Source organism: Pelmatolapia mariae, linkage group LG13, assembly GCF_036321145.2.
Source record: "Pelmatolapia mariae isolate MD_Pm_ZW linkage group LG13, Pm_UMD_F_2, whole genome shotgun sequence".
NCBI lineage: Eukaryota > Metazoa > Chordata > Actinopteri > Cichliformes > Cichlidae > Pelmatolapia > Pelmatolapia mariae.
The window spans coordinates 27,911,492-27,938,283 of NC_086238.1; the positions used below are offsets into that span (position 1 = coordinate 27,911,492).

The 26,792-nt window shown below is 42.1% G+C and overlaps 1 protein-coding gene across 1 annotated transcript in view; it reads right to left on the bottom strand.

Annotated features, from left to right (window-relative positions):
- Positions 1-2,568: 2,568 nt before the first annotated feature.
- The window catches only part of LOC135933724 (uncharacterized), a 72,200-nt gene continuing 47,976 nt past the window's right edge, over positions 2,569-26,792 (bottom strand). The window contains exons 2-5 of the mRNA XM_065471861.1: positions 21,326-21,467; positions 3,405-3,628; positions 2,893-3,015; positions 2,569-2,724 (exon numbers count right to left, since the gene is read on the bottom strand). Coding sequence (XP_065327933.1) covers positions 2,603-2,724; positions 2,893-3,015; positions 3,405-3,628; positions 21,326-21,467 — 611 coding nt within the window. The 3' untranslated portion in view covers positions 2,569-2,602. The remainder of the gene's footprint in view (positions 2,725-2,892; positions 3,016-3,404; positions 3,629-21,325; positions 21,468-26,792) is intronic.

The following is a 26,792-nucleotide window of genomic DNA, read 5'->3' on the forward strand; positions in this document are numbered from 1 at the left end:
GAATAAGACACGCAGACTTAACATGACGAAGCGACGAGGAACACGCACACTGTAAATACATACAGAGGGAAAAGGGGACTGGAGATGAGACATGGACATAACTAAGCATAAACAGAACATGATGGCTGGGGGGGGGGGGGAGCCACATCATACACCTGGGCACACATGAACATCACCCATCCCTTCCTCTGTCCTGCGTTCAGTTTCAGGTTAGGGTATCGAACTCAGAACCCTAACCTCATCAGGCCGGGGTCTTTGTGTGGAGTTTGCATGTTCTCTCCGGCTTCCTCCCACAGTCTAAAGACATGCAGTTAGTGGGGATCTTCTCACCTTGTTCGCATTAACACAGAGATGCATTGAAGATCACCTTGTGGTTAGTGCCTTCTACTCGATGTACAGACTGAATAATAACACCTTCTATTTAGCATGCGGCCTGTTCTGTCTCCTATTGGTGCTTTTCTACAAGTAATCAGTGCTTGATGTCTTACTAACCTTAACTTTTTTCACAACATTGATAACAAATGCGCACAAAACAACAACAACAACAACATATCTTATCTAAAAACAACTTGATTGGACCACAGTTTTGATGTTCATCCTACATGTTTATTGAGATTGTCTAATGTCTGCCACGGTATCTTCTCCCACGTCTGCGGACACCGGAGGCCTTGTGGGGTCTCCTGCGTCTGCGAACGGGGCGAGAAGACCTCGCATGTTTGCGTCTATACCTGCGTCGTGGCATTGTCCAAACCGCGGTACCTGCTCCACGTCACGGGTTCTATTTATGGACTCACCTGGCAACTTTAGTGATGTCACTGCTGATGTTGTCACTGTTGGTGTGACCTCATGACTCATTCATGCCATCTGAACTGTGATGTAATTATGAGTCACAGGGGGACCTGAATTCATTCACAAAGTTGATAGATAGTTTGGGTCATAACTGAAAGACACAACGATGCAGTCAAATCATTTGGAATTAAATATCTGTAAATTACAAGATTTAGAGGGTTCTGACATCACATCCAGTCTCTCTGCTGTGATTTCAAATATCAATGCCCAAACCCCACCACCGACAAATAACACAGAACACGCAGCCAGTGACGCACCAAACACACACCACGTTTAGTGACCAATAAATCAAGCGCCACAGGTGGTGTAAATGACAGATCAGGGATGTGTAATAATGTTGATTTTTTTCTGTTCGTGTTCCTTTTTACCAAGCCGGGTTTGTTTGTCCTTGTTTCCCTCTCCTGCAGAGTTCCTCCTGACGGAGTTCATAAGCCAGTCAAAGATCTGCACATCACAATGGACTGAGATGTCAACTTCCTCCCACCAAAAAAACAGAAAAAAGTAAAGTCGTCATGCAGCATGAGGACAAAAAGTCATACTACAGCTATTGCACCCTCTAATTTATTAGATTCTTTCAATTATGTGTTTCATAGGGGCCTCGGAGCACTTCTGCAAACTAAATGAGCTGTGCTGGAACTTACACCATCATGTAACCCAAAAAAGGAAATCTCTTATTCATAAAAAGAAAAAAATGTTTGCTTTGATTATTCCTTGAGAAACTGAATGTCACGGTCCTGGGTCGATGGCCCAGTGTTTTCTGTTTTGTTTTATTAATCTTTGATTTCTTGATGTGTCTTTGTTAGTTCTTAGGTTTTGGTTCTGTGTCCCCGCTGTTCTGTGTTGGTATTGTGCCTCTATATAAATAGCATCATAATTTCATATTTTGTCAGCACTTCCTAGTAGTATGTAACTACACCATAAATGTCAGGGTTTGCGTGTTGAGATATGAATGGAGGTCCCAAGATGCAGGCACTGCTGATGTGAGTGAGCTTTATTCATGGAGAGTGACATACAAACAAAGGCGAGGGAGGCGAGAAACAAAACTAAGAAAACCTAAACTGGGAAAGCTGAGAACCAAATATCAAACCTGGACACAAGGGAATGGAGTTAAAACACGAAGGATGACAAGCAGGAAAAACAGCATGGAGGAGCACAGACAGACCAGTAACACACACAAGAGGACAAATGCTATAAATTAGTGAGGGCCCGCTTGAAGCTGACGCTCTGGCGCGTGTGTCAAAAAACACTAACACACCGCTTCAGAAGCACTCTGTCGATGCTTGATTCGTTTGGCCACAGTCACGTGATCAGTGATGTCCAATTGTGAATTGTGAATTCCACTGTGTAGAGTGGGCAATCATAATGAAGCAGTTCAGTTTTTTTGTAGATTCAAGCTGCTCTTCATATTTTTGACCACCAGATGTCACCAGAGAGGACTGTGTTAAAAAGCTTCCAGTAATGAATCGTTTTTCAACACAAGCTTCAATGCTTCAGAAAGCTTTGTTTGGCCATCACTACTATAAATACACACAGAGGGAAACGAGGAAACTGCACACAGGAGGGGGACACAGCTGAGCCTAATGAATCTGACGAGACTGAGCTGAAAGACGAGATGGATCATTCAAGTACTGTACATGATGCGGGTAGATGCTGTACGTTTATGGGCTGCAGGAGAGGCACAGATTAGGGTATTTGTGCAGCCGCGGTTGTTTGGGGTGCCTGCGTGTTTGCCTGCTGGGCCTGAGCGAGCCTCTCATATCTGTGGCCCGGCGGTCTCTTCTCTTGCTGAGGATCTTAACGTAGTTGGCTGGGACGAGCATGTGGTCTCACCGTCCACACTGGCCAGGAGCCAGCCACGCACACGGGGCTGTAGCTCTAAACACGAGGGAGAGGAAAACACTGTGATAGATGTAAACATGGGGCACGCTCACACAAAAGAAGAGCCCTCATCTGTTAGTTGTAAGATAAGGAAAACAAAAATAGAAGGTTTTGGGTCAAAGCACTCAGAATCAAATGTCCCGCAGCCAGTAAAAAGCTCATCACCTTTAGGAGCGAGGTTGAGCATCTCTCCAGCTCGCATAGAAAGCTCCTCCTGAGAAGCAGCTGTCAAGTCATATTCTCCTCTGGCCACCACGTGGTCGTCCTCCTCGCTCGCCCAGTTAGTGTCTAAACCAAGCAAGTAAACTGAATTAACGACATTCATATTTTTAACTGGTCTTAACCAAAAACAAGTCCTTCTGCTTTTCCTTACACTTGTAAAGTAACTAATGGCATATGGAGCTATGGTACCCAATTTATTTGCCACAGAGTTACACAAAGGCACATATGATGTCATACAAGCAGACTCATCTTTACACGTGTACTGCAGCCCTGAACATTACCAGGTTTAGATTCTATTATCAAACTTTACAACAGCAGCCTTAATTACTTTAACTCAAAACAATTAGCACCTGCAGCCACTGTCCTGTGTTGAGTACACCTCTCATAACAACAAAATGTACTCATGTGAATATATGAGTGCTTGCTGTTCCATCTCTTCCACCTGCTGGACAAACCTGCTGGGGGGGACGTCTTCAAGGTGAGGTGTGTGTCTGTATCCTCCCAGGCTGTAGCCACCACAGATGGAGCTCCCATAGAGGCTGTAAGAGGGGAGAAGGAGCTGTTGGATGGACGGTAGGACTGCTGGACCTGACGAGGGGGCACCGGGGGCGTCATCCTGGGCAGGACAGAAGAGCCAGCAGGGGTGGAGGAGCCTGTAGCTAATCCCAAATCTGTAGATCTGTTTGGTGACAACATAAAGATAGAATATTAGTAAAATCCACCCATAATTCATTGCAACATTAATTGAGCAAATCATTAGTTCAGAAACGTCATGGAGTCAAGCTAAACCACAAACTGAATGAACAGCTCATAGAGTGGCTCTCTTCCACAGCGTGTCCTTTGTCCTTTCTCCCTCCCCTCAACCCCAACCAGTCCTCAGAGGCTGCCCCTCCCTATACCTGGTTCTGCTGGAAGTTTCTTCCAGTTAAAATGGTGTTTTTCCTTCCCACAGTCACCAAGTGCTCACTCAAAAGGGTTTTTTTTGATCATTTAGTTTTCTCTGTATTACAATAGGGCCTCCACCTTGCAGTATAAAGTGTCTTGAGGTGACTGTTGTTGTGATTAACGCTATATAAATAAACTGAAATTGAATTGAGTCAACACTTCCTCCTGCCTCATCTCCAGCTCTGCTACTCTTCATCTGTACAGACTGTGGAAAATACACAATAAATTCACCATCAACCAGCAGCTAGTGGCAACTTTTAGCATGGGATGTTTTCTGACATGAGCTGACATTATGAACCAGTCAACACAACTTAAATATCATTATCACAGCTCTGATTGTTCAGCTTCTCCAATCTGATGACCATATTCTCTTAACCGTAAAAAGATATGTTGATATGTCCAAAAAAGATAAAGATGTGTCCAGATTTAATTCCATTTCCTCACTTAAAGCGGAAAAAAGTGTCAGGGTGGGGGGACTGATTGAACTGTGATTGTGGAATTTGCCTCACACAGGTGCGTTCACTGTTGCTTGTTTGAGAATACTGCTGTATATATACAAATGCTGACTGTACAAACAAACTGTTGTACATATATTTTTAGAATTATCTGAAAATGTTAAGAAAAAGACAAGAAAAAACAATGACTTGCAGCATCAAGCGGAGGAGTTTAATCTTCTCTGGGTCTCGTTTATGAGTTTGGGGACAGGTGAGCAGAGGACTGACAGATGAAAAAAAAAGAGCTTTCTCTAAGGGTGTTGCCTCTCCCTTAAAGACAGGCTGAGGAGTTCAGCTACTCAAAAGGGGCTCAGAGTAGAACTGCTATTCCTTCACGTTGAAGAGAGGCTGATGAGAAAAGGAGAAAGAGGCCCCAGGGCAGACCCAGGACACTCTGGAGAGGCTATATCTCTCAGCTGGCCTGAGGATGTCTTGGTGTTATCCCAGAAGAATTGGAGGAGGTGGCTGGGGAGAGGGAGATGTGGGCTTCTCTGCTTAGGCTGCTGCCCGGGTAAACCAGTCCTTGATAAGCAGAAGAAAATGGATGGATAACAATAATAAGCAGAAGAAGCTAAAAGACACAGACACAAATTTAAAATAAAACATTATTAGTTATGAATTGAAAGATATAATTATTCAGCTATATAATAACTCAGCTTATAAATATACATGTAGGCATTTTTTTAAGTAAATTATCGGGCAAAGGAACTGAGTTTGTTGGCAAACAGCAACAGGAAGACAGCAGCTACATTTTCTTCTGAATTGACAGTTAGCAAGTACAGAACAAACAGAAATGCAATTACAATATTTATTTTATTAATTTAACTTATTAACCAGAACTGCAACAAAACAAACAAACAAAAAATGCTCAATTAACAGAAGAGAGAGAAATCTAGCGAGACACACTGACTAGGACACGGCCTCAGAGGACCAAACTAGCAGTCAGCCACTTGTACGGCTGTGCAGATAAATAATTAGTTGCCGTTTTTGTTTTGGGGGCATTTTTATTCCTGGGACTTCTGATCCTCTCCAAATACACAGGGAAGTACCTGATGCAGCTAGTTTTGGGTACTACCATCACCAAGCATTTACAAAATCTATTAGAGGATAATAAAGTGTTTTCACCAACTTGGCCCAGAAGAAAAACATATTTTAGCATATAAAATAGCAGTCTCTTCCAAACAAGTCCTTTAGCATGCTGATGTTAAAAAATATCATGTAGAGTAAGACAGGCATAGAGAACAGCACTGACTGGGAGAGGCTTTGAACAGATGACATACTCAGTTCAATTCAACATATAAGACTTTAAGAATGCACAAGCATCTATCAAAAACCTATTTAATCTATCATCTGTGATATTATTATATACAATTATAATGTATTGTTCATCTCCCTTAAATAAACAGGCAGCCTTCAGGTATGAAATATTCATTTGTCTACTGTTTCAGTGGCTGATAGTGCCCCACAGGCCTCAATGTGAGTTTGAAGCCATTATAATGTTTAAGTTGTTTAACGATAAACAGATTTTGAATGAAAGCCACGGAACTTCGGTAGCACAAAAAAGTCTATATTCTTTGTGTCCATATGGATCAGTCATATTACCATTATTTCCCCCTAAGGTTGCCAAAAGCACCAAGTTAATACTTGAAAAAACTGCAGCAATACACAAAAATATAATCAATATTCTTTTTACTTGGTGACAACGCCGCTTTTAGCCTTCAATCAGAAAGCCTTAAGTTGGCTAGTTAAGCATCGGGCTAACGTTTAAAGCTTTCACTTTGGAGAAGTAACTCGCATTACTGCTACTGCTGTGTAATCTTGGTTAAATTCACAGCATATTCCATGAATTACCCTGCAATAACTAACTGTTATAATAGAGGCACCGTATTGCATCACACTGAGTGCATTTCAATCATTTATCCCGCGAGTTTGCTAGCTAGCAAAATAATAAAAATGATTTTAAAAATTAGCATGTGTAACGTACACACTCGAGAAAATGATTTACAAACTCCCCCATTGTGAAAACGTACAAATACTTCTTGTATTTTTGGTTTTCCAGCAAACACTCATTAAAACGGCCTCCAGGCATGTTAGTGCACTCACCCCCAACTGTTCTGGGAGGGGGTGGGGGATCACACATTGAAACAGACTGACGTGCAGAGGTACAAGGCAGCCCAGGCAGAGAAATGTTGCTTTTAGACTTTTTATTTCTCTATCTGATAAGAAAACTATTCAATCAGATAGTTATTTGTGGTGAATGAAATACAGTTTCAAGACGTTTTAAGCACAAAATCCCAAATAGAAGCACTACAATATTAAAATCCAAGATTGTTCAAGGATTTCAAGCACCCGTACGAAACCTGCATATGAAGTTGATGATTGTTAAAATAAAATAGAACATTTTCATCAATTTCTTGTACGAAATGACTATATACAGAAAAGCTCGACATGTTATGCAAAAGAAAAAAAAATTCTCGTAATTGTCAGTTTCGTAATTTCAAAATTCTTCAAAACTAACATTTTCTTTGATTGACTCATATTAAATTTCCTACGGTCAAATTCAGTGTGAACAATATTACACAAACAAACATGTGTGTGTGCGCCTGCGCGTACATTAGAATCACTTTGATCCCTTGTGATGCGGTAACTTTGCTTTGATCCTGTATGACTGGTAGCTTTGCTTTGATCCCAAAACCCATAAATACCAGCGCTCACCTATTATACTTTATGGCATAACGGACGTTGACCTGACACCAACCCAAACCCTTTCGAGACGTTTTGAGAACATTTTAGGACAGAAACCAAAACAAGTTCAGTTTTGTTTCTAACCAATTCACAGAGCAAACAGACAGATCGTGGCTATTAAAGTCAACAAGAGCGACCCTGAAATTCTGCAACAGGCAAAACTGACCAAAGAACAATTTCAATACGAGACAGATTATCAGTCCAAGGAAACTCGATATATAAAACCTAAGCGTTTCGATGACCTCGAACATCGACTGAAGGTTAGGCGAGGACCTGAAAATGGCCAACCATTATTTGTTAGTCTAATCAAACAGATGTTGGTCATGTTTCTGAGGTCGGTTTTCTCCTTTTTTATGTTGCTCTTTCAGTTTTTCTCCTGAGATGAGGTATGAAGTGTCTGTAGTGCAGCTGATCTGGTCTGTCTCGAGACAGCCCAGGCTGCACTCACCTGCAGCAGGTGGAGACTCACCAGAACATTCAGACCTCACAAATTTTGTCTTTCTCAACTCTTCTATAAAGGGTTTCTCTCTGGAGGAGGTCCACCTTTATAATGGGTGGCCAGGCGGCCCAGTCTGGGTTTTTTCTGCTTTCTTTCACACGCCTGAGGGGTGGTGCCACACCATCACGAGGGCTGGCAAGGCTTTCGCAGCCTGTGTGAGTGTATGTGTCTGCACGACTGTGTTTATTGTTTTATATATTTCAAAAAGATGCACATCTGCAGTTTCTTTGGTGGATCTGGTCTCGTCTGTCTTGAGACGGTCCAGGTTGCACCCACCTGTAACAGGTGGAGACTCACCAGTACATTCAGAACTATGAATGTGTGTGCAGTGTGCACAAAATTTCCATGTTCGGATTTCTTTGGGGGAGTTTATCTCTGGATGTGTGTAAATGTATGTGCATTCATGTGTGCCTGCATGGAGATCTGAGGTTGGCTGGTAGGGTGGACCTCTGTGCATAATCACAAGTGTGTGCAAACATTTCGGTGTTTGGATTTCTTTGGGCCGGTCCATTAATGTAAAGAGTGGTGAGGCGGCCCGCTCCCGGGTTTTCCTGCTTTCTTTCCCGCACCTGGAGGGCGTCGCCACCTCCTCATTAGGGCTGGCTAGTTTTTGGGAGTGTGTGTGTGTCTGTGTGTATGTGTCTGTACAACTGTGCTTATTGTTTTGTTTATTTCAAACAGATGCGTGTCCTCACCTCTGCAGTGCTGCCGTCTCCTGTATCCCGGCATGTTTCTAAGGTATGTTTTCTCCTTTTTTATGCTGTTCTTGTGGTTTTTGCCCTCAGATGATGTTTGAAATTGGGACTATTTAACAGGATCATGACATCACATATATTTAGAATCTTACCACCAATTTGATCCTTTGATCCTTAAATCCATAAATATGGGTAAGAAGCGATGACTTTTAGTCCATTAATCACAGCATTTATGTTCGCAGAATTGAAACGTTCGCCAGAGAAGTATTTTGAAACATCTGGATCCTTTTTGGAGTAACTGTTTACAGATTCCAACATGTCTCAGAGAAAACAACCCTACAGATTTTTAAGGTAAGTTTTCTTTCTTTTTTCTGTTTTTCTGTTGTTCACTAAAAGAAAAGAGACTCACACAGGCTCACCTCTACACGGCTGCCGTCTCCTCTAACCCTGCATGTTTCTAAGGCAAGTTTTCTCCTTTTTTATGTTGTTCTTTTAGTTTTTGTCCTGAGATGAGGTTTGAAGTGTCTGTGGTGCACCTGGTCTGGTCTGTCTTGAGACAGTCCAGGCAGCACCCACCTGTAACAGATGGAGACTCACCAGAACATTCAGATCTCACAAGTTTTGTGTTTCTCAAATCTTCTGTTGAGGGTTTCTCTGAGAAGGGGAGGGCAGTGAGGCCTGGCGGAGGTCCACCAATATGAAGGGTGGCCATGTGTGTGTATCTGTTAATATCTGGATGTGTGCAGACTTATGTGCCTTAGTTTGTTCATGCGTGGAGATCTGAGGTTGGCTGTTAGGGTGGAACTCTGCACATAGTCACTAGTGTATGCAACCATTTCCATGTTTAAATTTCTTGGATTTTGGGTTCTTTGGGGGACTTAATCTCTGGATATGTGCAGATAAATGTGCATTCATGTGTGCATGTGTGGAGATCTCAGGTTTGGTCATAGGGTGGACCTCTATCCATAATCAAAAGTGTGTGCAAACATTTCCGTCTTAGGATTTCATGGAATTTGGTTTCTTTGGGGGACGTTATCTCTGGATGTGTCCTGATGTATGTGCATTAATATGAGCATGCGTGGAGTCTGAGGTTGGCTGGTAGGGTGGACCTCTGTGCATAATCACAAGTGTATGGGAAGGGAACTCAAAACTGGATTATAGATGGCAGACAGTTGGTGTCGTAAACCACCGCCTCTGTTCAAAGATGGTCGTTCACAGTGGACAGAAATGTCTTCTTTCAGACGCCTTAACGGCCACTCACATCCTGGGCCATCTGACCTCAGGAAATCACATGATAGGGTGGGGCCAGGTTTCACAATAAGCTCACCCGAAACCCTGGCTGATTGTGACCCACACCCATTTTCACACCTTGGCTCATGTGATTACGTGGAGGATCATCAGGGCTTCCTTTTGTCTCTCTTTGGGGGGAAACTCCCACTGGGTTTAAATCTGGGACTCTCCACCATTTGACCCGTAGAACTAAAGAAGCTTCTCAGATGAGAGGTGAAACGTCTTCAAGCAACTTAAAAAAGTCCAGACGCTTTTCTTTTCAAGCTCCTTAGACTACGATGACCTGGATGACTGAGAACCTTCACAGACATACAAGTGTGTGCAAAAAATTCCATGTTTGGATTTCTTGGAATTTGGTTTCTTTCAGGGACGTTATCTCTGGATGTGTGCAGATGTATGTGCATTAATGTGAGCATGCGTTGGCCTCACTGGTGATGTCAGCATGCCGGTGTCCTCTGCCCTGCCTGGTGATGTCATCAAGCCTCTCTCATGTGGCCTTTCAGGCGATTTCAGCTCTGGCCTGAAAAATATGAAGAAGATTTTGCTGACCTGGCTTTTTATAGCAGAAAACCTTCAAAATATTCTGCAGTAGAACAAAAATAGAAGGAAACAATGACATATGAACATTACCTGATGTAGCTGAAGTGAAGAAGGCCAAAGTGAAGCGTCTGGTCCGTGCTTTGTGTTTAAGTCTTTTTGAGGAATCATTTACTGTTTTAGCTGTTTGGTGCTTACTGAAAAAGTTTTTTTGAGTTTTAATCTGTAATTATGACACTTCTGGCAAAGTACATTTGTATTTAAAAATCAATTTAGGATTTTAGTATGTCAATATCGCTTTATTTAATTGATTTTGAGTAGAAAATCGATTATTGAAACCCAGCCCTACTGGTGGCCAGTCAGGCCAGAGCTGAATGGGTTGCTGACATCACCAGCCAGGGCAGAGGAAAGTGGTCTGCTCAAACCAGAAGCCAGGGCATAAGAGAGTGCTCCACAATCATTGGTCAGTCATGTTAAAATCCATTATCAGTGGAAAACAAACCTGATCCTCTACTAGAGGCGATTGTGCAATACCTTTTAGACATAACGCTCAGCAAACAGTTGTTATCAGTTAAAGGTAGTGAGATTTGGAGTGATACATGACGGAATAAGACACGCAGACTTAACATGACGAACCAACGAGGAACACGCACACTGTAAATACATACAGAGGGAAAAGGGGACTGGAGATGAGACATGGACATAACTAAGCACAAACAGAACATGATGGCTGGGGGGGATGGGGGGGGGGGGGGCACACGTGACAGAAGGAATTGGTCACAAGGGGAAAACATGTAAACGAGAAGAGGAGACGGGGGAAAAAGACTACTAAAATACAGGAAGGGCAAGGGCTGGGGCAGCCAACCAGTCACAGACAAAGAGCCACATTTTTTACTGTGTCACCACAAAGAGCCACATCATACACCTGGGCACACATGAACATCACCCATTCCTTCCTCTGTCCTGAGTTCAGTTCCGGGTTAGAGTATCGAACACAGGACCCTAACCTCATCAGGCCGGGGTCTTTGTGTGGAGTTTGCATGTTCTCTCGGGCTTCCTCCCACAGCCTAAAGACATGCAGTAAGTGGGGGTCTTCTCGCCCCGTTCGCATTCACACAGAGATGCATTGAAGATAACCTTGTGGTTAGTGCCTTCTATTCGATGTACAGACTGAATAATAACACCTTCTAATTAGTATGTGGCCTGTTCTGTCTCCGATTGGTGCTTTTCTACGAGTAATCAGTGCTTGATGTCTTACTAACCTTAACTTTTTTCACAACATTGATAACAAACACACACAAAACAACAACAACAACATATCTTACCTAAAAAAAACTTGATTGGACCACAGTTTTGATGTTCATCCTACATGTTTATTGAGATTGTCTAATGTCTGCGACGGTATCTTCTCCCACGTCTGCGGACACCGGAGGCCTTGTGGGGTCTCCTGCGTCTGCGAACGGGGCGAGAAGACCTCGCATGCTTGCGTCTATACCTGCGTCGTGGCATTGTCCAAAACGGCGGTACCTGCTCGACGTCACGGGTTCTACTTATGGACTCACCTGGCAACTTTAGTGATGTCACTGCTGATGTTGTCACTATTGGTGTGACCTCATGACCACAGTTCAGATGGCATATCTGAACTGTGGTGTAATTATGAGGTCACAGGGGGACGCAAATTTATTCACAAAGTTGATAAAGAGTTTGGGTCATAACCCAAAGACACAATGATGCAGTCAAATCATTTGGAATTAAATATCTGTAAATCACAAGATTTAGAGGGTTCTGACATCACAGTCATCTTTCTGACATCACATCCAGTCTCTCTGCTGTGATGTCAAATATCAGTGCCCAAACCCCACGACCGACAAATAACACAGAACACGCAGCCAGTGACGCACCAAACACACACCACGTTTAGTGACCAATAAAGCAAGCGCCACAGGTGGTGTAAATGACAGCTCAGGGATGTGTAATAATGTTGATTTTTTTCTGTTCTTGTTTCTTTTTACCAAGCCGGGTTTGTTTGTCCTTGTTTCCCTCTCCTGCAGAGTTCCTCCTGACGGAGTTCATAAGCCAGTCAAAGATCTGCACATCACAATGGACTGAGATGTCAACTTCCTCCCACCAAAAAACAGAAAAAAGTAAAGTCGTCATGCAGCATGAGAACAAAAAGTGATACTACAGCTACTGCACCCTCTAATTTATTAGATTCTTTCAATTATGTGTTTCATAGGGGCCTCGGAGCACTTCTGCAAACTAAATGAGCTGTGCTGGAACTTACACCATCATGTAACCCATAAAGGAAATCTCTTACTCATAAAAAAAAAAAAATGTTTGCTTTGATTATTCCTTGAGAAACTGAATGTCACGGTCCTGGGTCGATGGCTCAGTGCTTTCTGTTTTGTTTTATTAATCTTTGATTTCTTGATGTGTCTTTGTTAGTTCTTAGGTTTTGGTTCTGTGTCCCCGCTGTTCTGTGTTGGTACTGTGCCTCTATATAAATAGCATCATAATTTCATATTTTGTCAGCACTTCCTAGTAGTATGTAACTACACAATAGATGTCAGGGTTTGCGTGCTGAGATATGAATGGAGGTCCCAAGATGCAGGCACTGCTGCATAGAACATTTTCATCAATTACTTGTTTGCTCCGGAATCTACGACATGGCTATATACAGAAAAGCTAGACATGTTATGCAAAAGAAAAAAAAAAATACACGAACAAAAATTCTCGTAATTGTCAGTTTCGTAATTTCAAAATTCTCCAAAACTAACATTTTCTTTGATTGACTCATATTAAATTGCCTACGGTCAAATTCAGTGTGAACAATATTACACGAACAAACATGTGTGTGTGCACCTGCGCACACATTAGAATCACTTTGATCCCTTGTGATGCGGTAACTTTGCTTTGATCCTGTATGACTGGTAGCTTTGCTTTGATCCCAAAACCCATAAATAGGAGCGCTCACCTATTATACTTTATGGCATAACGGACGTTGACCTGACACCAACCCAAACCCTTTCGAGATCTTTTGAGAGTATTTTACGACAGAAACCAAAACAAGTTCAATTTTGTTTCTAACCAATTCACAGAGCAAACAGACAGATTGTGGCTATTTCAGTTTTTGTCCTGAGATGAGGTATGAAGTGTCTGTGGTGCAGCTGATCGGATCTGTCTCGAGACAGTCCAGGCTGCACTCACCTGCAACAGGTGGAGACTCACCAGAACATTCAGAACTCTGAATGTGTGTGCAGTGTGCGCAACAATGTCCATGTTTGGATTTCTTTGGGGGAGTTTATCTCTGGATGTGTGCAAATTTGTGTGTATTCATGCGTGTCTGCGTAGGGGCTGGCTGGTAGGGTGGACCTCTGCGCAGAATCACAAGTGTGTGCAAACTTTTCCGTGTTTGGATTTCTTAGGGTCCACCAATGTAAAGGGAGGTGAGGCGGCGCGCTCCGGGTTTTTCTTGCTTTCCTTCACACACCTGGAGGGCGTCGCCACCTCTTCATGAGGGCTGGCTAGGCTTTAGGAGCGTGTGTGTGTGTATATGTCTGTACAACTGTGCTTATTGTTTTGTTTATTTCAAACTGATGCTTGTCCTCATGTCTGCAGTGCTGCCCTCTCCTGTATCCCGGCATGTTTCTAAGGTACATTTTCTCCTTTTTTATGTTGTTCTACTGGTTTTTGCCCAATGCCAGATTCGCTTCTCTATTGTCATGTCAAATATCAATGCCAGACTGGAGTCTCTCATGTGATGTCACACATCAATAGCGGACTCTCGTCTCTGCTGTGATGTCAAATATCAATACCAGATTCACCTCTCTATTGTTAAGTCAAATATCAATACCAGATTCACCTCTCTATTGTTAAGTCAAATATCAATGCCAGATTCGCCTCTCTACCGTGATGTCAAATGTCAATGGCAGATTCGTCTCTCTATTGTTAAGTCAAATATCAATACCAGATTCACCTGTCTATTGTTAAGTTAAATATCAATACCAGATTTACTTCTCTACCGTGATGTCAAATGTCAATGCCAGATTCACCTCTCTGATGTGATGTCAAATATCAATGCCAGATTAGCCTCTCTATTGTGATGTCAAATATCAATGCCAGATTGGGGTCTCTGATGTGATGTCAAATATCAATGCCTGACTCGCCTCTCTATTGAGAAGTCAAATATCAATGCCAAATTCGACTCTCTGTCGTGATGTCTCATATCAATGCCACATTCGCCTCTCTATTGTGATGTCACATATCAATGCCAGACTCGCCTCTCTATAGTGAAGTCAAATACGAATGCCAGATTCGCCACTCTATTGTGAAGTCAAATATCAATGTCAGATTCGCCTCTCTGTTGAGAAGTCAAATATCAATGCCTGACTCGCCTCTCTAATGTGATGTCAGATATGAATGCCAGATTCGCGTCTCTGATGTGATGTCACATATCAATGCCAGATTCGCCTCTCTGTTGAGAAGTCAAATATCAATGCCTGACTCGCCTCTCTAATGTGATGTCAGATATCAATACCAGATTCGCCTCTCTGTCGTGATGTCAAATATCAATGCCAGATTCGCCTCTCTAATGTGATGTCAGATATCAATACCAGATTCGCCTCTCTGTCGTGATGTCAAATATCAAAGCGAGATTCGCCTCTTTATTGTGATGTCAAAAATCAATGCCAGATTCGACTCTCTATTGTTATGTCACGTATCAAAGCGAGATTCGCCTCTCTCTTGTGATGTCAAATATCAATACCATACTCGCCTGTCTATTGTGAAGTCACATACAGTGGCTTGCAAAAGTATTCGCCCCCTTGAACTTTTCCACATTTTGTCACATTACAGCCACAAACATGAATCAATTTTATTGGAATTCCACGTGAAAGACCAATACAAAGCGGTGTACACTTGAGAAGTGGAATGAAAATCATACATGATTCCAAACATTTTTTACAAATAAATAACTGAAAAGTGGGGTGTGCGTAATTATTCAGCTCCCTGAGTCAATACTTTGTAGAACCACCTTTTGCTGCAATTCCAGCTGCCAGTCTTTTAGGGTATGTCTCTACCAGCTTTGCACATCTACAGACTGAAATCCTCGCCCATTCTTCTTTTCAAAACAGCTCCAGCTCAGTCAGATTAGATTGACAGCATTTGTGAACAGCAGTTTTCAGATCTTGCCACAGATTCTCGATTGGATTTAGATCTGGACTTTGACTGGGCCATTCTAACACATGAATATGTTTTGTTTTAAACCATTCCATTGTTGCCCTGGCTTTATGTTTAGGGTCGTTGTCCTGCTGGAAGGTGAACCTCCGCCCAGTCTCAAGTCTTTTGCAGACTCCAAGAGGTTTTCTTCCAAGATTGCCCTGTATTTGGCTCCATCCATCTTCCCATCTACTCTGACCAGCTTCCCTGTCCCTGCTGAAGAGAAGCACCCCCAGAGCATGATGCTGCCACCACCATATTTGACAGTGGGGATGGTGTGTTCAGAGTGATGTGCAGTGTTAGTTTTCCGCCACACATAGCGTTTTGCATTTTGACCGAAAAGTTCCATTTTGGTCTCATCTGACCAGAGCACCTTCTTCCACATGTTTGCTGTGTCCCCCACATGGTTTGTGGCAAACTGCAAACGGGACTTCTTATGGTTTTCTGTCAACAACTTTTTTCTTGCCACTCTTCCATAAAGGCCAACTTTGTGCAGTGCACGACTAATAGTTGTCCTATGGACAGATTCCCCCACCTGAGCTGTAGATCTCTGCAGCTCGTCCAGAGTCACCATGGGCCTCTTGGCTGCATTTCTGATCACTGCTCTCCTTGTTCGGCCTGTGAGTTTAGGTGGACGGCCTTGTCTTGGTAGGTTTACAGTTGTGCCATACTCCTTCCATTTCTGAATGATCGCTTGAACAGTGCTCCGTGGGATGTTCAAGGCTTGGGAAATCTTTTTGTAGCCTAAGCCTGCTTTAAATTTCTCAATAACTTTATCCCTGACCTGTCTGGTGTGTTCTTTGGACTTCATGGTGTTGTTGCTCCCAATATTCTCTTAGACAACCTCTGAGGCCGTCACAGAGCAGCTGTATTTGTACTGACATTAGATTACAAACACGTGCACTCTATTTAGTCATTAGCACTCATCAGGCAATGTCTATGGGCAACTGACTGCACTCAGACCAAAGGGGGCTGAATAATTACGCACACCCCACTTTGCAGTTATTTATTTCTAAAAAATGTTTGGAATCATGTATGATTTTCGTTCCACTTCTCAAGTGTACATCACTTTGTATTGGTCTTTCACATGGAATTCCAATAAAGTTGATTCATGTTTGTGGCTGTAATGTGGCAAAATGTGGAAAAGTTCAAGGGGGCCAAATACTTTTGCAAGCCACTGTATCAAAGCGAGATTCGCCTCTCTGTTGTGTTGTCACATATCAATGCCAGATTCGCGTCTCTGATGTTATGTCACATACCAATGCCAGATTCGCCTCTCTATTGTGATGTCACATATCAATACCATACTCGCCTCTCTATTGTGAAGTCACATATCAAATCGAGATTCGCCTCTCTGTTGTGATGTCAAATATCAATGCCAGATTCGCCTCTCTAATGTGATGTCAGATATGAATGCCAGATTTGCCTCTCTGTCGTGATGTCACATACCAATGCCAGATTCGCGTCTCTGATGTGATGTCACATATCAATGCCAGATTCGCCTCTCTACTGTGAAGTCAAATATCAATGCCAGATTCGCCTCTCTATTGTGATGTCACATATCAATGCCAGATTTGCCTCTCTGTTGAGAAGTCAAATATTAATTAAAGATTCGCGTCTCTTATGTGATGTCACATATCAATTCCAGATTCGCGTCTCTACTGTGATGTCAAATATCAATGCCAGACCAGCCTCTCTACATTGATGTTAAATATCAATGCCAGATTCGCCTCACTGCTGTAATGTCAAATATCAATGCCAAATTCGCCTCTCTATTGTGATGTCATATATCAATTCCAGACCAGCCTCTCTACATTGATGTTAAATATCATTGCCAGATTCACCTCTCTATTGTGATGTCAAATATCAATGTCAAGGAAACCTCTCTATTGTGATGTCTCATATATAAATGCCAGATTCGCCTCTCTATTGTCATGTCACATATCAATGCCAGATTCGCCTCTCTATTGTGATGTCACATATCAATGTCATACGAACTTCTCTACTGTGATGTTAAATATCAATGCCAGATTCGCCTCTCTATTGTCATGTCACATATCAATGCCAGATTCGTCTCTCTATTGTGATTTCACATATCAATGCCAGATGAACCTCTCTACATTGATGTTAAATATGAATGCCAGATTCACCTCTCTATTGTGATGTCAGATATCAATGTCAAACGAATCTCTCTGTTGTGATGTCATATATCAGTGCCAGATTTGCCTCTCTATTGTGATGTCAAATATCAATGCCAGATTCGCCTCTCTATTGTCATGTCAAATATCAATGCCAGATTCGCCTCTCTATTGTGATGTCACATGTCAATGCCAGACCAGCTTATCTACAATGATGTTAAATATCGATGCCAGATTCACCTCTCTATTGTGATGTCACATATCAATGTAAGACGAACCTCTCATCATTGATGTTAAATATCAATGCCAGATTCACCTCTCTATTGTGATGTCACATATCAATGTCAGACGAACCTCTCTACTGTGATGTTAAATATGAATGCAAGATCCGCCTCTATATTGTGAAAACAAATATCAATGACATCACATCAGAGACGGAACTCTGACTTTGATATTTGGCATCACAGTAGAGAGGCAAATCTGGCATTGATATGTGACATCATAATACAGAGGCGAATCTGCCATTGACATTAGACATCACAATAGAGAGGCGAATCTGGCATTGATATGTGACATCACAATAGAGAACCGAGTCTGGTATTGATATTTGACATCACATCAGAGACGTAAATCTGGCATTGTTATTTAACATCACAGCAGAGAGACGAATCTGGCATTGATATTTGACATCATAACAGAGAGGCGAGTCTGGTATTGATATGTGACATCACAGCAGAGACGCGAGTTTGGTATTGATATGTGACATCACAGCAGCGAGATCAATCTGGCATTGATATGTGACATCACAGCAAAGAGGCGAATCTGGCATTGATATTTAACAGCACAGCAGCGAGATGAATCTGGCATTGATATGTGACATCACAGCAGAGAGGCGAATCTGGCATTGATATTTCAAATCACATTAGATAGGCGAATCTGGCATTGATATTTGACATCACAGCAGTGAGGCGAATCTGGCATTGATATTTGACATCACAGCAGAGAGACGAGTCTGGTATTGATGTTTGACATCGCAGCAGAGACGCTAGTCTGGCATTGATATGTGACATCACAGCAGAGAGGCGAATCTGGTATTGATATTTGACATAACATCAGAGACGTGAGTCTTGCATTGATATTTGACATCACAACAGCGACGCGAGTCTGGTGTTGATATTTGACATCACAATAGAGAGAAGAGTCTGGAATTGATATTTGACATCACGACAGAGACGCGAATCTGGCATTGATATGTGACATCACTATAGAGAGGTGAATCTGACATTGAAATTCATCATCATAATAGAGAGGCGAATCTGGTATTGATATTTGACATAACAACAGAGACGTGAATCTGGCATTGATATTTGACATCACAATAGAGAGGCGAATCTGGCATTGATATTTGACATCACAATAGAGAGGCGAATCTGGCATTGAAATTTGACATCCCAATAGAGAGGCGAATCTGGCATTGATATTTGACATCACAATAGAGATGTGAATCTGGCATTGATAATTGACTACACAATAGAGAGGCGAATCTGGCATTGATATTTGACATCACAATAGAGAGGCGAATCTGGCATTGATATTTGACATCCCAATAGAGAGGCGAATCTGACACTGATATTGGACATCACAATAGAGATGTGAATCTGGCATTGATAATTGACATCACAATAGAGAGGCGAATCTGGCATTGATATTTGACATCACAATAGAGAGGCGAATCTGGCATTGATATTTGACATGACAATAGAGAGGCGAATCTGGCATTGATATTTGACATCACAGCAGAGAGACGAATCTGACATTGATATTTGACACCACAACAGAGAGGCGAGTCTGTCATTGATATGACACTATGACACTGTTCTAGCATCTGCCCTTTTCTATGCAGTGGCCTGCTGGGGGAGTGGATGAACGGACAGGGACAGGAGCAGGATTGACAAACTGGTGTGGAGGTCTTGTTCCATGCTGGGATGTCCCCTGGAGTCTGTGGAGGTGGTTGGCGAGAGGAAGATGTTAGTAAAGCTGACATCCATCATGAACAACCCACATCACCCACTGCATGAGTATGTGAGTGGGCTGAGCAGCTCCTTTAGTCAGAGACTGAAACACCCTCGGTGCAGGAAGGAGCGCTTTCGCAGATCATTCATCCCAACAGCAGTTAGACTCTGTAACTTCTTAATCACGATGTCATAAGCCACTGGACACTGTGAACATCCACGGTCACCACTTCATGCATAATGGACCTTCTATGTGTATGGACATGTGCAGTTATATATGTATGTATATGTATACATATGTATATTTAGTGTGTACATGTGTGTGTGTACATGTCTATAAATAGGAATAGTAGTGGTACAATAGCTATATCAAGCTATATAGTTTATGTCTTCCATATTTCCAACCATATCCATAATCACATACTGTGTGTGCTACCATTGTATATAGTGTATTATTATCTTACTTTTTTTCATTGATTGTACTTATTTGTATTTTTGTATTTCCAACTGATATCTATACCTCAGCTGAGGTGACGCAAAAATTTCACCGTCGTGGGATCAATAAAGTCTTATTTTATCTTATCTTATCTTATCGATATTTGACATCACATTAGAGACATGAATCTGGCATTGATATTTGACATCAATATAGAGAGGCTGGTCTGGCATTGATATGTGACATCACAATAGAGATGCGAATCTGGCATTGATATGTGACATCAAAGTAGAGAGGCGAATCTGGCATTGATATGTGACATCACAATAGAGAGGTGAATCTGGTATTTATATTTGACATCACAGCAGAGACGCGAATCTGGCATTGATATGTGACATCACAATAGAGAGGCGAATTTGGAAGTGATATTTGACATCCAGATTATTATGTTAAATATCAATGCCAGATTCGCCTCTCTGTTGTGATTTCAAATATCCATTCCAGATTCGCCTCTCTTTAGTGATGTCAAATATCAATGCCAGATTCGCCTCTCTATTGTGATGTCAAATATCAATGCCAGATTCGCCTCTCTACTGTGATTTGAAATATCAATACCAGATTCGCGTCTCTGATGTGATGTCACATATCAATGCCAGATTCGCCTCTCTATTTTAATGTGACATATCATTGCCAGATTTGCCTCTCTATTGTGATGTCACATATCAATGCGTGATTCGCCTCTCTGTTGTGATGTCAAATAACAATGCCAGATTCGCCTCTCTGTTGTGATGTCAAATATAAATGCGTGATTCCCCTCTGATGTTGTCAAAAGAAAATTGTACTCAGCAGTCAGTATAAGCTTTTAATGATATAAGTCTACATATGATAGAATACTGTATGATGACCTTTTGATGACTTAGACTGTTGTCCACTACAATACCTGTTTCTGTTTTATAAATTCTTTCTCACAGTGATAATAGCTGAACAAGCAGCAAGAGGAGAGCTGGACACTTTTATCTGCGCTCCCTAACAAGAAGAGGGACCGCGTCCTTCTGAATCTCACAACACACACACATACACCTGAACCTCTCTTATCTTCACTCCCTACGCACTTACATTCCTCTGCCTATGAATAGACGTATTCACTGTTGTATTACTTTTATATAAATAAAGACCAGAGCGGTAACAGACCGCTGATCACAGGGCCCCCACTCTGATGTGAGCGTTCTGTGACCGCCCTTGGAAGTAAAGATCTGCAGTGTGTGTCTCTTCACTCTTAGACTCTTAGCTGAAGAAGTGTCTTTAGAGTAAATCTCTTGACATTTATTTTGGTCCTTCGAGCCGGATCAGAAACAACAGAACTGTTACCTGTGACTCTGTTCCAGTGATCTGGCGCACTGATTCCCGACGCCGTGGGGAGCCAGCACCGAAGTCTGTGAATTCGAGTCCGGGCCGGTCTGGTCCACGGCGGTGGGATTCAGTCTGACAATCCGAACCACCAGTGAGACGTCTGAGGGTGAGAAGGTACAACACTATTTTGATATATAAAACGGCCGCAAAGGTTTAAAGAAACGTGATAAAATACGTTTAAATTGGCCAAAAAGAACCGTGTTTAGACTGGTTTTAGAGGTAGCCAAAATTACTTCGTGACAAATTAAAATACGTTTAGGCAAATTAAAACACGTTGAGACAAAGAAATTAAAATAGGTTTAAGTTCGCCAAAAGGAACTGTGTTTAGACTGGTTTTAGAGGTAGCCGTTAAATACTTCGTCACAAAATAGGTTTAAGTTCACCAAAAGGAACTGTGTTTAGACTGGTTTTAGAGGTAGCCGTAAAATACTTCGTGACAAATTAGCGTGCATATGTCTATGTGTGTATGTGTCTGGAAGTAAGTTGATTTTACAGCACAATACGCTGCTGAACTACTTCTATTTTATTTGTTTTCTTTGCTTGAGGCTCACGTACTGGTGACAAAGGAGAACGGTTGAGTTTCATCTCATAAAACTGATACCGCTTCATTTTTTAGAAGTGAAGTAGAAGGGCGTATCAGCAACCACCCTGAAGTCAAGCGTGCCAGTGACGGCCCAGCAAAATCTTTGAAAATGGGGAATAAACAAGCAAAATTAACACCTGATGAGGAATGGTTAGAAAAACAACAAACAGGAGCAGGTAGAATAAGTGCAAATAGGTGGGGAAATCCACGAAAAGCTAAAAACCGCACCTGGGAAGGGAAATGCAATCTCTGAAACAAGAAATTACATTAACAATAGACCCAAAGAAAAAATTAAAACGTAAGGAAGAATATAAACTTTTCCAAGCATGGGAAAACGAAAGTGAAAGGAGAACTGAAAACAAAAAAAAGAAAGAGGAAAAGAAAAAACAATTAGCAGCAGCTTTAATAACCCCTGATGATGAAACTACAAAGCAGGCACGTGCTGAACAAAAACCTCCCCTGACAAACCCACGTACCTCCCCCCTTTTAAAACCCTCCGCTAAACTTTCCACGCTAGCTGCAGAAAAAACAAACAGCATTACACCAAAATCTAGTTTCAAACGATCTCCCATATGGACAAGAGCAATGAAAATTAAATTCGACAATGCATATGAGGATGCACAAACAATGTTAACCGCGCATGAGAAAAAATTTCTTCCAGGACATGATTATGACTCTGAAGAAGAGTGTAATGGTTGTGGTTCACACTCAGACCCGCCACCACCAACATCCACACTGGCATGTCCATTTGTTGAAGTAGCAAACCCCAGATATTGCACACTCCCAGGTGATGATCAGGGAGGAGGCAGGGATAACAGACCCACAATTTTTGTGTACCGTCCATGGACACATAACGACAGACAAAATGTAATAAAAGGCATTCCATCAATACAAGAAGGATATGAAACATGGCAAGCTGCCGTGCGTGAAGTAATTACCCAGTGGCATCTAAACGGTCACGAGGTAATGCAGTTATTCCAGGACTGCCTAGGGCTCTCCTGGGGAAGGATTAGGGGAAACTTTACCGGCTCCCTACCAGATGGTACAGCGTTTCCCCCAGGTCATGTTGACCTCCATACCTGTGTTTGATAGGGTCCGTCAACAACCCGCGCCAAGAGCCAACTATGGTAAAATAGGGCAAGTTAAACAGAGTGACACAGAAAACCCACATGAATATATGGACAGGCTGAGACCAGTTTTCAGACAGAACTCAGGTCTAGATTATGCTGATGACCCACAATGACCATGTCACCAACAATTTAAACGTGCTTTTATTAAAGGATTGCTACCACACATGAGGTCTCATGTAGAAAAATATTGGGTAACACAAGATACAGGCACAGTAGATGAGGCGCTTCAATATGCTAATCATGCACAGACAGTAGTGAAAAACAAAGAGAGGGCCTCAGTTTTTGCCCTAGACACTGACACTGCTTTTACAGCTTTTAGTGGGAGTGGAGGCTACACGGGAGGTTTCAGAGGCCAAAAGAGAGGGAGAGGAATGCATAGGGGAGGAGCAAGAGGTAGAGGCAGGTTTAGATACACACCAAACAGTGGTTTCAACACTACATGCTGGGAGTGTGGAAAAAAGGGACACCTTGCACGTGACTGTAAGCCACAGAGCACGCCTGACACAGAATGACTAGCTGCAACCACTGTAGCTGCCAGCACCCAGACAGATGAAAGGGAGAGCCAGATAGATGAAAAAGAAGTAAAAGCATTAACAAACAAAGAAAACAATTTAGAACAGGATGAAGCTGAAGTATACAGCGTTCATCAGCTAGTAAGTTTACTGGATGGAAAGCCAACACTTATGGTCTATGTAAATGGCAAAAAGCTGCAAATGTTGTGTGACACAGGAGCTTGTAAAACAGTACTTAAGACAGAACCCCCTCGAACAACCTATTCTAATGAAGTGATAAGTGATATACACCTACAGAGGAAGAGGGTTGGGCACAGGGTAAAATAACAGGGTGCATGACATACACACTTGGCTGGGTGATAAGAACTACACCCAAAGCCCATCTGCATGACAGCACACAGGAATGAGAAATCTTTTCGCTGGAGGAGGAACCAGCACTTAAAAACCTACCATCAACATTGTGGTCGAATGGACCAACTGATGTGGGATTAATAAAAAATGCAGACTCAGTAACAGTCCAGACTGTTTCATCCCACAGGCCCATTAAACCACAATATCCTTTATCTAAGGAAGTGATGGAAGGGATTAAGCCAGTCATAAAGGATATGGAGAAAGCAGGAATTTTAATAAAAACTAATTCTGCTACCTGCAATACTCCAATGAAGATTGGAGTAAAGAAAGCTGATACTGGAAAGTATCGTTTGGTACATGATCTGCGAGCAATAAATGAAATTACTGAAATGATACCACCAGTAGTAGCAAATCCTCACACTATACTGAATCAAGTCACCCCAAAAGAACAATGGTTCTCAGTGATAGATTTAACGCTTTTTTCTCAGTACCTTTACACCCAGATGCACGACACCTGTTTGGCTTCACATTTGAGGGACAGAGATACACCTATACTAGGTTACCTCAGGGATTTCAAAACAGCCCCACTCTCTATGCTGAAGCTTTAAAGAAATCAATGACATCCTGCCTCCTGCCAGCAGGAGGACAGTTTCTACTTTACGTAGATGACATTTTAGTGACTGGCCACACAGAGGAAGGGTGTAAACAAAATACTATGGCTGTGTTACGTCACTTGGCTGAGCAAGGCCACAAAGTGTCTCTGAATAAACTCCAATTATGGAGACCTGAGGTAACATACTTAGGGCACACCCTCTCAGGTGCAGGGAAAAAACTACTAAACAAAAGAAAAGAGGCTATACAAAATGCACCACAGCCACAAACTAAACAACAGATGATGAGTTTTCTCGGGTTGTGCAACTTCTGCAGGGCGTGGATTCCAGAATATGCGGTATGGGTACAACCACTGCAAAACCTAATCTATGGAAAAGATCTTGCTTTAAAAGATAAAATACAGTGGACACCAGAAGCAGAAGGAGCATTTACTAAACTAAAACTCATGCTCCAAACTAACGTTGTGCTTGCATTACCAGATTATGACAAACCATTCTACTTAAATGTAGACGGAACACAGGGACACATGAAAGCAGTATTGACACAATCATTTGGAGAAAAACAAAGGCCACTAGCTTTCTATACAAGCAAACTCGATTCAGTGGCCTCAGGAATGCCCACCTGTGTACAAGCATGTGCAGCAGCTGCAGAGGCAGTGCAAAAATCTGCCGACATAGTTTTAGGACACACTCTGACTGTTAGAGTACCTCATGCAGTAACTTCTATACTGCTACAAGCACATTTGCCTTTTTTAACACACGCGAGACAACTCTCCTATGTTGGCATACTGCTTTCACAGTCCCACATCAACATAGTGAGATGTGGACCTTTAAATCCTAGCACATTGCTGCCAACACCCATTGAGGGAAAAGCACATTGCTGCGTGGAAAATTTAGAAGAGGAAACTAAACCACGTGCTGACATTTACAGTACACCACAAGACGGTTTCACTGACATCTTTGTTGACGGTTCAGCATCAAAAAATGCACTAGGGCGTAATTGTGTAGGATATTCAGTAACCACAACAGACACTATAGTGGAAGCAAGAGCTTTGCCACACACACATTCGGCTCAGAGTGCAGAACTGACTGCAGTAATCAGAGCATGTGAAATACATGAAGGACAGGACATTAACATCCACACAGACAGCCAGTATGTATTTGCAGCAGTTCACCACTTTGCAAAAATATGGGATAACAGAGGGATGGTGACCTCCTCTGGAAACCCAGTTCAGCATGCAGATCTGCTGAAGCAACTGTTAAAGACAGTACAGCTGCCGCGACATCTAGCAATTTGCAAATGTGCAGCACACCAGAAGGATGACTCTGAAATTACAAAGGGGAACAATTTTGCTGACAAAGCTGCAAAAGCAGCAGCTATATCAACCACAGTCTTGTTAACAACTCATGAAAATCACGCCATTCCACTATCTGTACTGCAGGATGAACAAAAAGCAGCACCACCAAAAGAACAAAAACAATGGCTAAAACACGGAGCAGCACTAGACACTGATGACATAATGAAAGTAGCAGGAAAACCCATTCTTCCCAAATCATTGCACACAACAGCCGCTCTAGTGAGCCATGGCTTAAGCCATGTTTCAAGGGGAGGAATGGTCCTTATAATAAACCAACAATTTTACACCATAAATTTTGAAACTTCAGCAAAAGAATATGTGAGAAAATGTATGACCTGCCAAAAACACAATACCCAAGGTAACTTAAGGCCAAAAAGAGGACATTTTCCTACACCACCCCACCCATTCCATACAATTCATATGGACTTCATTGAATTGAATGAGTGTCAGGGCTCAAAATACTCTCTAGTAATCATAGATGTTTTCTCAAAATGGCCAGAAATCTACCAGTGAAAAAAGCAGATGCAATCTCAGTTGCAAAGTGTCTATGCAACCATTTCATTCCAACATATGGTATTCCTGCTCTGATAAGATCAGATAATGGAACCCATTTTGTAAATGACGTGATCAGCAAAGTATCTGAAGCACTAGGTTTCAGTTTAAAACACCATTGTGCCTACCATCCACAGAGTGCAGGATTAGTGGAGAGAACAAATGGCACTATAAAACAGAGGCTCAGGAAAACAATGGAAGAAACTGGCAGGCCATGGCCAGAATGTGTAGGCCTAGTCAAAATGTGGATGAGAATAACACAAGGACATAACAAACTGTCCCCATTTGAAATCATACATGGGCGACCTTTTCCATTGCCAGTTATTAG